Raw genomic sequence first — 12,785 nt, forward strand, 5'->3', positions numbered from 1 at the left:
TTTATATCACAATCTCACAGATTTGGTGCAATTAAGACATGGCGCCTGGCCAATGATTCATTCCAAGATTGGACCCAAATTTCTGGAAAGTTATTTAGTTGTTTAGAAACTATGTTGTGTAATTATGTTGTATTTTTGTCCATTCTGACTTTAAAGTTAAAGTCAGTAAGGAGTCCTTGAGAAAAGTATATTTTGAGCTTTATGTTTAACAGCCGGGATGAATCTCACTGCTCTGAAGGAGGAGGCATTATAAGCCCACCGGTAAACCTGCAGTGGTCCATCTTTCAAAAATGAAAATGAATTTATTTACAGCTGAACCAGGTGTAAGTCTTGAATAATAACCCTGAGACGGTCACGGTGAAGAAAGGAAGTAATTATGTAAAAAGAAAACAAGAAAAACAAGTCCATCCAGTTCCCATTTTCCAAAAGCTGCAGATTGATGCCTGTGTCTTGGTTTCTAAAGAAACAGACAGAGTGGGTGGACACATTAATAAAAAACAATACTGAGAAAAACAACTTTCAATTGAACGTAAGCACCCTGTCCAGGCCTTCAGCGCGCGTGTGCATATTAAGTCCATTGCTCATTTCCAAGTCGATGCAGCCAAACTGTAGAGCTGGACAATATTAGATATTGTCTTGATATTTTAAACGTACAAAAGGATTGTTCTAATTAGAGCAGTAATTCAGAATGATCTGCCTCTAATAAATGCTATTAGATTTGAACAGGCCAGAATAAACATGTTTTCATTCAAGATTATAAAGCATTTTTAATAATGTTTTGACAAATTGAATTAAAGTTTGAGTCAAAATGCATCCGGGCCAGTCCTTCCAGGATCCCCAAGAGTTTTTTGTGTGATTATTACAAACAAAAACACATGAACCAGAACCTGGAGCACATCTATGAACGTAATGTTGTTTCTCTCAAACATTCATAGAATATTTTTAATGTTCCCCAATTCCCAAATCAGAGCACACACGTACTGACATTAGCTGCCACTGTTAAAATGTCATTATTTCCCCTTTTTTATTGAAATGTAACTACATTTCAGTTGCTCCGGTGGTAGCTGTTATCAAGTTGAATTATCAGTTGTGTGTCCGCTTCAAAAGAGGCAAATGGAATTTAAAATTGAATTTCCCCAACTACCAATTCCAAACAGAGATTGCTGAATTGGTGTACCAGCCACACAATGTAAAAAATAATTGAAGGTGACATTGGAAACCGTGTACAGGAATTATTATTGTTTTGTTTCTTTTACAAATCCCACAAATGCGAAACAAATGTGAACAAAAACTTTGCCTAAATTAAATAATCAACACTCAGATCATGATTTAAAGCTCAATTGCATTTTTTTTTTTTACATTAACGATGGATCAAATGACTACATGTAATGTGAAAGGGGTCGCTAGCAGTGACAAACCCACTGAGAATTATCACTCTAATCTGTAAATCTCCACTCCACGAGTCAAACACCCACTGTACACTATCTGCCCAGCAACCAAATACCATGCAGACAAAGTTAGTGACTAGCCGGTGAGCACAGTGGAGCATCGAGCAGCTAAAGAGCCAGATATTTTCCTCAGGAGTTGGTAGAAACCAAAAAACGGAGCTATAAAGACATCACAAATACAAATCAATGCTGAAGTCACAATCACAAAATTCTTCTTCTGAATCGAATAAAGAAACTAAAAAAAAAAACTAAAGAAAAATAAGACTCTGAGAAAGCATTCAATGCCAACCTTCACATGTTGTGCCTTGGTTCTACATACAGGCACTTGGTAGGAGAACTGGTAAACACAATAAAACATGCTCAGCTGAATATCATTGTACCTTTACAAAGCAGGTATTGAAAAAAACCCACTTCTCTTCAAGGCAGGTCGCAAACATGCATTTGGTTCCCTGGTTTATAAGCAAAAAAAAAAGAGAAGCTGTTAAGCGTTTCTTCCACTTTTTCCTGCATTCTGATGAGATTACCTGCAGAGAAAAGATATCTGCTGTTGACTGTTAAACACGCTGGTGTGTCCATAACTGCATTGGCAGCCATCCCGTGGGACTCATTAGGACCGACAATTACTTCACACCGTCGCGTAATGGCCAAAGGTGTACGAGACATTTTTACAGGAATACCGTAGCAGCACAGTGTTTTGCAGTGGTTTCATGAATTAAATCAAATTCCCAGCATGGTTTCCCCATCAGCAGATCTAAACAATATATAACATCAAGGGAAATCCTGCAGAGCAGAGTGTGGAGTCGATTTCTACCTCCTTCAGCTCTCAAACGGAGACTTTGTTTCTCCTAGAAAATGACACACTTCAGGAGTTGTGGAGAATGCCGTGACACCTACTTGTTTGGATCTGGATATTTATATCATCTTAATGCGATGTGTTGTGCGAGTGAAATGTGTAGAGTAGGTCTTGAAAATAATCTAATGTTAGCATCTACCATCTATTGTGAGGTGCCAGTTTATTTGCCACACTAAGCTAAAAATAATGCAATATCTTTTATTCAACTACATTGTCGTTTTAGAGGGTGTTGTTGAGTAGTGAATCAGAAACATATTCATATTGTGATATTTCAGTCTCCTTATGAAGTGATTTGTGCCTCTGTGTGTTTATAACTTCACACACAATAAGTTTGCTTTCTTTCTTTAACAAATTGTCCCTCGATTTCATTGTGTTCAAGCGATAATTCAAAAATGGTCTCTGTGCTTCTGAGTGCACATTACAGCCCTGAATTAAGGCAAATGAATGCATGTCAGTCACTAAAGACGCTGACTGAATAGGGACCACACAAACCGTGCGCAGTTAGAATGCAGCCCATATGCTGACCATGCATAGGTAATGCAAAGCAGACTGGATTTTGGACAAAACTTTAAACTTTTACAATGATCCCGGGGGATGGACGTATCAGTGCATGTGAAGCGAGCCATGAAGTTTTTCATCGTCGCTGCAGTAAGTAGTTTCCAGCTGAAAGGAACCATACAACTTTAAATAGCTTCTAAATCAATAAACTGCATGAAGTATAAATCAAGGACGTCAGGAGGAAAGTAACAGCTTGTTTGAGAGATGTAAAATGTTTTCATTTACAGTTAATGTTCTTGTGATTTTAAAAATAAAAGTCTCGCTATATAACACAAGACTAACAGAACAGCTGTTTCTGGCTGAAAGGTGGAATGGAGATGCTCGTCCTGGCAGATCAGAGTTAATAGTAGTAGGTGCCACGTTAGTTTTACACAAAGACTAAAACGTTAGAAATGTTTTTATTTGTTCTTGAAGGAAAACGAGCCAATGAAACGGTTTGGTTGAGGATGTACCGGGACATATACTGGAAAATATACTGCAAAGTCCACAGTCAATACTCTTCTCTCTCTATCTATGTCTATTTATCATATTAAAGTGGTGGGACTGCAACTATCGATCATTTTCATCAGCAATTCATCTGCAGATTATTTTCTCTATTTAATGGAGTAATTGCTTGGCTTATAAATGGTCAGAAAATAACAAAAATCCACAATATGAGTGACGACCTCAGTCCACAACCCAGAGATAATAATACTAATTAACCGACTAATAGACCACTTGCTTCAGTTCTGTGATTGAGGTCTCTGTTTGCAAAATGTAACGCGTGAATTTACATAGAATTTAATTAAAAATAAATGAAAAAAGAATACCATTTATTTAGAAAGCTCAATAACCAGTTTCATAATAATGTGCTAGTTGCTAAATTGAAATAAATATATAGATAAAGAACAAAGCACTCCTGACTTCATGGGCCCCCCCTCACTCACTTCTGAAACCAAATCTACTTATTTGCAAACAATTCAAAATTAGTTTTTTGGTTACACCACCAACAACTTGCTCCCCTCAAGGATGAATGGTGTTTGCTCAATTTGCATATATTTCTTTGGAGTAAAAATAAAAATAAAAACTGCTCTTCGCTTTTGGCAACAAACATGTCACTTTGTCATTGTACCACTTTGTTGTAAGACCCATTTGGATGGGATTAGTTTTACGGGGAGGGAGGAGGCGAAAGTGCAATCGGAAATTGGAGCGTGTCTATAAATCTTAGTCCCATCTAAATCTCGCCACGTCAGTAGCTTGTGCGGATTTTAGTGGCCGAACAAATCTGGGACCTCCCAAATAACCTCTAATAAAACCTCAGCCAGTCCAATCCGAAATGACAACCCTGAGATAGTTTGGAAATATGGTGTAATTTCCTTTTGAAGGGGGGGGGGGGGAAGAGGGACACTCTGCTGACTTTTACTCTAATCTGACATCAGTCTGATCCTTTTTCTGTTTTCTCATCGGTTGCGCAAATTATGTTTGATTATTATGATACATTTCCGTTGCGATGGCAGCGCACGAAGGGGGTTCTGTAACACTGAAGGCTGATTACACGTTTCTCCTCGCATGTATGTTGTTCATTAACATCACGCATGTTATGTAATAGCAGTCCCTTTATGTACATTTTGCTGAAAGCTAATCCAGTCTGAATGGGGCTACAGTGTGTACAGATTTTCACATGGTGTCGATGCATTTTCCCCCCAGAAGGTGTGAACATCAACACATCACCTGCTGGAAACGTGTTGGAGGAGTGAATGAATTTGTTGTGAGTGTTTTCTGAGTTTAGGTTGACGCTGCCAGGCCAGTCACAGTTTCTCTTGTAAAATAAATGTGTTTTTAACATTGGAGAGAGCTGGAGGTGAGCAGTGTGTGTGTGTGTGTGTGTGTGTGTGTGTGTGTGTGTGTGTGTGTGTGTGTGTGTGTGTGTGTGTGTGTGTGAGCAGTGTGGGGAGGGCTAGAATTATGCGTGGAGGAGGCGAGAAGTGAGACTGTCAGTGCATTTATTAAGAGACTGATTGAAAAGGCGAAACCTCTCTTTTCCATTTCAGTGTCGAGCTGCTCTCTGCTCCTCTCCAGTGACCCTACTGCTTAACCAACTGCTCTGAGGTCAGCCTATTCATTTCAATGCCAAGCAGGATTGGCCACTGAGCTCGGAGTAACCTGTGGCCAATTATTAGAGAACAAAACAGACATTTTAGTCCTTTTTTCCCCCCACATATTTTCAAATTTGTAGTTCAGTCTTTTGCAGAATACATATAATCTTAATAAGCCCAAGTAACCTTTGCAAAATGTTCTGAATTTAAAAATGGGTTTATTACCATAAAACATTTTTTTTTTTTTTTACAGCAAGCAATTGGTTTCAAGATGAACAGAAATACAGTTATATTTATATACATGGCAATATAACTACTCTGATAATCATTTCAGTACTTTATGAAGTAAAAATAGAAACAACAAAACATCTATTTAATTATAGTAAACTAAATATGTTGGGGTTTTGGATGATTTGAAGATGTCAAGTTGGTCTTAATCTTCTGACATTTGTTTTTATTCAAAGCAATTAATAGAAGAATTGTACAATTGAATTAAAGATAAATCGATAAGTTGCAGCCCTTAAGTTAAATATTGCTATTGATGGATGAGTAGACGGAGATAATATTAGTAGAGAGTCTAATTATTGCGTTACGGTGATTTTAACCACAAACCTTGACAGAAACATCCACTTTCGCCCTTTTCTTTAAGTGCCTGCTCCGCACGGCTCCTTTTTGAAGACTACATACCGCCCTCTCTTCATTTTGCTTGACACTAACCTGGTTGTTCAGTCTGGGTCTTCTTTGTTCTCCTCACTTTTACTAAGCTTCTTTGCTCACCCCTCTCTGTTTCACTATGTCCATCTGCCCGCTGGCACTCTATCTTATCTACTGCCTCAATCAGTTGGCCGAGAGCTGCTGAACACACCAACTGTTGTGCGCTCTCTCTCTCTCTCTCTCTCTCTCTCTCTCTCTCTCTCTCTCGCTCTCTCTCTCTCTCAATAAAATAGCAAAGCTTTGCACCTTTTAGGGCTCTTTTATTTGGGCTTTTAAAGCTGCACTGAAGAACATTTCCACTTAAAAGCATTTTCTTTCCAGATGTTGTCTTTTTGATGTAGAGCCATTTATCCTGAAAAAACAAAAACAAAAGGCATAAAAGCTGCAATTTAAGTGCCTTGAATAAGAGTTTTGCATATTTAAATGTTACAGGAAGCCATTCTGACCCACACCTAAACAGAAGATATAAGAAGTTCCATGATCTATTAACCATCATATAAACATCTGTTGGTACATAAATTATTTATAGGCACTGAACCAAGCTGTAACTATGATGGAATAAGTAGCACACACTGGCTCGTAGGAAGTAATGCAACTCTACATTTTCCTTAAAGGAATTCAAGTTAAGCTAGAGCTGAAATGATTATTCAATTAATCCATTTGATTAATAATCGTTCCTGTCAGAAAAAAAAGAAGCAAGAATGGCAAATATTCAGTCGCTACAATCTTCGCTCTCGTTCCAATTGTGAATATTTAATGGTGGTTTTTAGTATTTTTTAATAATACACTGAACTGAATACATTTTGGTTTTGGACGGTTGATCAGACAACACAATACATATCTTGGACTTAGAGATCAATGGACATTTCTATTATTTTTTGTACATTTTATACCAATTGTAACAAGTAATTGAGAAAATAATTGGTAGATTAACCAATAATGAAAATAATGTGTTATTTGCAGCTTCAAAGCAAACCCTGTAACAACATGTGCATCTAAATGGAGCAAAGCAATATCATTTCTTATGACTTCTCTAATCACGTCTTTTTATGTTGCTGTGAAAAACAATCATCAAGAAAGCAAAAAAAACACGTTTGCTTATTTTGTCCAATCAACAGGTCAAAACCTATTGATGTGTATTAATTTGACCGTAATAGAAGACAAAGAAAAGCAGAAAATGTTCACGATTCAGAAGCAAAGAAGCCGTTAAATTCTCAATTAAAGAAAACAATGTTTAAAACTTTCATCAGAAAAGCATAACAAGGGTTTGTTAAGGATACCTTGTTGCTCGGGAAAGTTAAAACGGCTCAAACATAACTCAAGACTGGTGTTAAGATCACGTAATTTTGTTTAACAAAGTGACATAATTTTCTCTCGTCAGTTGAGAAATCTTTATTGTTTCAACATGTGCAGTTTACAACCTGTTTATCCCAATAGCACATCTTATCAGCTCTGTGTTGGGAAAACACACTCTGCAGACTGAGCTCGGTGTCAGCCCATCTTTGTTTCTGGCAGTTGATGGCAAGTTCTCTACATCTCCGGTGGAGCCAAGGAAATGACATCATGTCCCTGTAGGGGTTTTAAGCGCAGCCCTGACAGGACTGTCTTGACAAAAGAGTTCCTTGGGAACATCAGTGTGCACCGAGGACAGGAAAAAAAAGTATCTGAAGGCTGTGTTTTCTTAGTTCCTGTAGTTCCCGACTCCCACTTCTAGCCCATCAACCATTTTCTGATGTTTGAAATTCCCCTCTCACATGTGTGCCTTTTTTTTTTTTTGCTCTGAATGGGGCATGGGGGCGGGGCAGAAAGTTCTCCAAATTAGCAGTTATTCAAAGAGTGGAAGATGAATCATTGTGTTGGCAAGAACCAGCTCAACATCTCTATTTCACTTGTAGGTTTTCAGCTTACACTTGGACTTGCGCATTAGTTTTGTTCCAGCCTTACTTGATATGTATGTATGCACTCTTTATCTCTCTCTCTTCTCGGCATTGACAATCGAAAATAAATTAACATTCCTGGGCTTTATTTTTGTCTTCTCTAAGCCTGTGGAGAAAAACTTGGAGGCGAACCCAGGAGGTTAGGCCATACTCGCAGGCTGTCAATCCTCTGCGGTGACCCTACCGCCCCTTTCTTTCTCCCCCTTCCATTCTTCTTCTCCTCTGCTCTCCTTCTCCCATCCATTTTATCCCTCCCGGCTTACAAACTTCCAAACTCCCCCCTTCTCTCACTCGCTCTTTCACTGGACGCCTCTCCAGCTTGAGTGAGGCAGACACAAGCTTTGTCAAAGGAGACTCACATTCATTCAGCCGGCTGTTACACACAGCCTTGTATTTCAAGTGAAGACATGTGGGCCGTCTCCTTCTACCCATTTATTTTAATTATGTTTTAATTGCTTGCCGTCCTCTTTTAAATGCTTGCTTATTATTTCTATCAGGCTGATGTGAAAAATTGGCTGTGGACTGTGATTCTCTCCATTATCTTAACTGATGATAGATTTCTCTCCTTGGGTTTCCACTGTGCATGCATTGCAGACAAAAGAAAAACAGATGTCGTGAATGTTTGCGTATCATTTTTCATTTCATTGGTAGATTTTTTTGGGTCTTGTTTCCAGAAAGACATACTGTTAATAGAGAGAGAGAGAAAACCTGAGGGAATATACATATATACTTGTCTTTTCTTAGCAAGAGGACCTGAAGGCACAGATAAAAATTAATAACTTTTATTTAGTCAGTGGTCGTCTGGTGTATATTAAATGTTTGAGCTCATTAGATTTAGTGTAGGTGGTGACAGTTAGTCATAACTGTGAAACATTTTTTATTTTTTACATATCTGCCTCAGTGGAACATGATGATCATTATGCGAAAATTGCTGGCCGAGAAACAAGTAACCTCAATTCCCAGGCTTCAGTAGGGAGGGAGGGAGGGGGGGGGGGAGTGGTGTTGATAATTCCTTAGCACAATCTCCGAGGGGTTAACGATGCTTCACTTAACTCTTAAAATCATTTTCTGCTTGAGAACATCTTAGCCCCCCACAACCGTCCTCCCCCCCCTGTCCCCTGATGTGAAATTATGATAAGTCTGTCAGTGCTTGTGTAAAGCATCTTAATGTTAATCCCACCAAACAAAACAGTGTTTTTAGGAAGATGAGCATGGCTGTGTCCTCCACCAGCTTAAGGGAGAAAGGAGACATGTTACTCAGCGGGACGACGGCTGATCGGGAGAAAGAACCCCGGGGTGGTGAGGGCAAGTCTGCATCCACAAGGCCTGGCAGGCTCTCGCCCCCTGGTGTCTGGAGGGGCTGAGTGGCTCAGCAGGCCCAGCAGGCCAGAAGGGCAGGGGGATGTCCCCCCCATCAGTTTCCAATCTCCTCCTGTCAACCACCATTATGGTTACCCGTGGCCCCAGGCCTCATATTTGCAGAAGATAAATGGCTGAGGAAAAATGTGTCTCTGGAGATTTGGTGTTCTGCCCAATATTAAACTTGTGGCAGTCTCGTTCGAAGACTTGAGAGTGTGAGCAGCCTCATTAGACGTGGTGCGAGACATCCCACACCAATCGGTCTTATCTGATCTGGTTCGGCGCCTCTGGCATGTAAACAACCGGAAGACAAATTTAACCACAATTGCTATGAAACCACCAAACTTTAACTGATGACTTATAAGTTGGCTGTATGTATGTTTCCTTGGCACAGACTCTGCTGCGCAACTGCTCGGCCAGGGTGACCTCAAATGAAAATAAACACTCTCAGGCTGCTAGGTGCAGATCCAGTGGGCTTTTCTTTTTCGGCTATTATCCTCCAACCAGGCTTCAGTCATGTATAGCATCTCATAGTGACTTGAATTATTACTCGGTATGCTAATGTGAAAGCTTCCCATGTTTTGTGGGTTCTCATGTTGCCAAAAATATCCAAGCGATTAGTGAGGCCTGGAGAGCGATCAGAGCGGACTGCTGTGCAGCTCAAGTTTAGGTTCATTATAAAATAATCAGGGTAGTTGACGAGTAGCTCTGGAGGAGCAGCATTTAGACACTTGAAACATTCACTCTCCTCTGCATAGCGACGGCTACCAAGTGACCAATTCTGTTTACAATTTGGATGTGTGTGCGTGTTTGCGAGCGAGCGAGCGTGCGTGCATTGGGGAGATGCTGGATGGCAACCACATGGGAATAAACAAGATACAATATATCGGTGTGTGTGTGCCTGTGTGTGTTTGTGGATGTGTGTCCACATCTTCAGGAGTGTCATTGCTTATATGTTTGTGCAGGCATGCATATGTGAGTCTGTCTGTATGTATATGTATGTATGTGTGTGTGTGTGTGTGTGTGTGTGTGTGTATGTGTGTGGCATTTGACATATGACACAACACATCCCTCCTCGGTGTTTGACTTTGGTAAGCAGCTTATCTGTCTGGTGTGTTAGTCCGTTTCTCTCAGGCTCTAACCTTTTGCTGCTTTTGCAGACAAAGGGCTGTTTTTTCCACCCCTTGATAAGGAAGGAGACAAAAGTAGCTCTCAAAGCAGCTGTGTCTCTAATGGCGTCCTGTGTGAACGTGTTGCCGGAGCGACAAGCTTTCTCCCGTGGGGTACCGCAAGTAGATGGGGAAGGTAGAACAGGGAAGAGCGGGAGAATGAGGCATGAGTGCTGAAAAAGCTCAGCGAGAACCAGGGACCCTGTCTGCTTTGTTTTCATGTACGTGCCGTTATAAACATTTGAAAAACAAAGCACAAAATAAATGGCGAGCCTAAGGCAGTGATGATGCTAGCGATAACAGTCCATTTCCTCCAAATTTATGCTCTCTCTCTTCTCTCTTTTCTTCCAGATGAGAAGATGACTGGTGATGCTTCTCCGAGAACTACTGATCGTTGATATCGCTCCAGCTTTTTTGTGCTCTCCCACTGCAACACACTGAACCACTATTATTAGCCAAAAGGCTCCCTGGATCGTCTGCAAACAGCGCACAATGGCCTCTGCACTGTGGAGGTGTCCGACGTTTCGCTGCCTCTTGCTCCTTCTCTTTTGCTTTCACTGTTCACAAGGTGAGTTACCATGGAGTTGCGTGGCAGAAAGTTTTAATGTGATTCTGGTGAACCTTTTAAGAAGCCACTTAGTATTCAGAATATGAATGTATTAGCACGCATTCTTTAATATGTAATACTAGTTCTCCTTCAGTAGTTTTACCCTTGGAGTGTGAAAAAAGTGTCTTTCAAACACTTTGTACTGAACTCATTGATTATTCCTGCCAACCCATGGACACATTTACTGACACATTTTATTCACTTCAAGAACTACTCTCAAAACAGTGTGTCATACACCTTTTTCTAAAAGTTCATATCCATACCTTTTCTGCGCAGTGAGTTTAAAGGACCCGCAGAGAATAAATGCATTTTTATATTTGCCTAGACCAAATTATTCTTAACAGCCAGTGTACCTGAAAGCATTAAAAACAGGGTACTTGATTCAGTGCCAGACTCGAAAAACTGGGAAAGTATGCGTCAGTGTCTGCAATGACATCCCAAGGCTCTTTTTTTGGTTCCTTCCCTTACTTTTGATTAGTACATTTGGCTGTAATTACAAGTATTGTCACAAAACACTCCCGTCTGTTACATGCCCATCAAAACCACTGATGTTGGTATGTCTGCTTAATGATGATCATTACATTTTTCCCTCTTTCAGTCCCATTGTACTGGGAAACAAAGTAACCCAAAATCACATGCTTGTGTGCCAAGCATTGATTACAGATAGGTATTTGAAGCACAGTTTTTTGGGGGGGCTTCCTTTTCAATTCGGATTTATTATTCTTTCAGCTGTTTTGTTCTGTGATAGATTTATTTTCCAGTTTTATTTCGGGCGTTGCTGTACAATTTGCTAACAAAGACACATTGCTATGGAGCCGGCTATCCTAGCAGCCGTTCAAGCAGAGATGCATTTCTTTTGTAGATACAAAATTTTAGATAATAAAGAAGTCTTACTGAGGCCTTTAAAGAATCGCCTACTGATTTGGCCTGACTTGGAGATGAATAGTCCTGTTGGATTTCTTAAAGAGGAATACTGCTTGGTATGCAGAAAGTTCAGGTTTTGGGTTTCAGTTGATGTGAGGGCTCTCAGGTCTAAGAATGCATATTTGCCCATCCATCAATAAAGGAATGTGTGCGTGTGTGGGAGCCTCTGAAAACAATATCTGATTCTATCAACATGCCACTCAGTTCCAGCCTGTCCAGCCCTGAGGGCCTGCATCCTTATGATCTACGCTTCCATCATAGTGCCAGCAACAAAAACCCTACTTGATAATTACTTCCTGTCCCTCACCAGGAGAGAGTATAATCAGGTTATCGCTTTCACCTAAAACATTCCTAACGCTGAATGAAATGCTCATTGACATAGCTGAATAGAAAGTGATTTTTCCCTCTCCTGGTATTGACTGTTGGCAACTTGGAAGGATAAACACCAGTCGGGCCTGTTTTGACAAACTTTATCAATTTGTGCAAAATCGAATTAACCGCGATCATGCATTCAGTTAACGTTGTAATCCTTAAAGCGGCTATAATGAAGATTTTTAAATTAATAATGTATCAAATAGCAATGTGAAAGAGTCCGAGTGATGAACCTACAGTTGATTCAACTGAATCTAAAGCTTCCCTCGGTTTTATAGAGCTTTATAGCGAGTCTCAGCTTATTGTTTAGCTGTCCCAACTTAAAACATCAGACAGACACAATTAGTGATTTGCTGGTGAACATGGTGGGGTCGTATTTCTTTCAGGAGTTGGTAGAGACCAAACATGGAGCTAAAAAAATAATAAATATTGGACTTACATTCATCAGGTTGCCATAAATAGGACTCCAAATGCTATTGTTGTTCTTTAACTGCTGGATGTGTAAATGAGCAACTGTTTGCTTACACGTTTGCCATATCAAGTTAAAAGGGGATGACATGTTGTTAAAGCCACACTGTGTTTTGCCAGTTGAATGCTTTTATAGTAGGAAATGCTCAGTTTGCGTTAGCAGTGACCTACAGCTTTTATACGGTGCAAAGGAAGTGAGCAGTAAACAAGTTGTTATCAATGAGATTAAAGGAAAAGCTGGATTCATGCTTCGTTTTTCTGGGAATTTCTTGTGCGTGACGGCAATTTGAATCCATTAAGG

The 12,785-nt window shown here is 40.0% G+C and overlaps 1 protein-coding gene across 14 annotated transcripts in view; it reads left to right on the plus strand.

Moving 5' to 3' along the window:
• The window catches only part of adgrl2b.1 (adhesion G protein-coupled receptor L2b, tandem duplicate 1), a 79,546-nt gene that overhangs the window by 8,655 nt on the left and 58,106 nt on the right, over positions 1–12,785 (plus strand). For 13 of the 14 annotated variants that reach the window (XM_029452904.1, XM_029452908.1, XM_029452905.1 and 10 more), the window contains exon 2: positions 10,465–10,681. In XM_029452904.1, the coding sequence (XP_029308764.1) occupies positions 10,606–10,681 (76 nt within the window). In that variant the 5' untranslated portion in view covers positions 10,465–10,605. Of the gene's footprint in view, positions 1–10,319; positions 10,335–10,464; positions 10,682–12,785 lie in introns of those variants that run through there. The other variant, XM_029452897.1, reaches the window with a different exon arrangement.

The sequence above is a fragment of the Cottoperca gobio genome, chromosome 17 (genome assembly GCF_900634415.1).
Source record: "Cottoperca gobio chromosome 17, fCotGob3.1, whole genome shotgun sequence".
Lineage (NCBI taxonomy): Eukaryota > Metazoa > Chordata > Actinopteri > Perciformes > Bovichtidae > Cottoperca > Cottoperca gobio.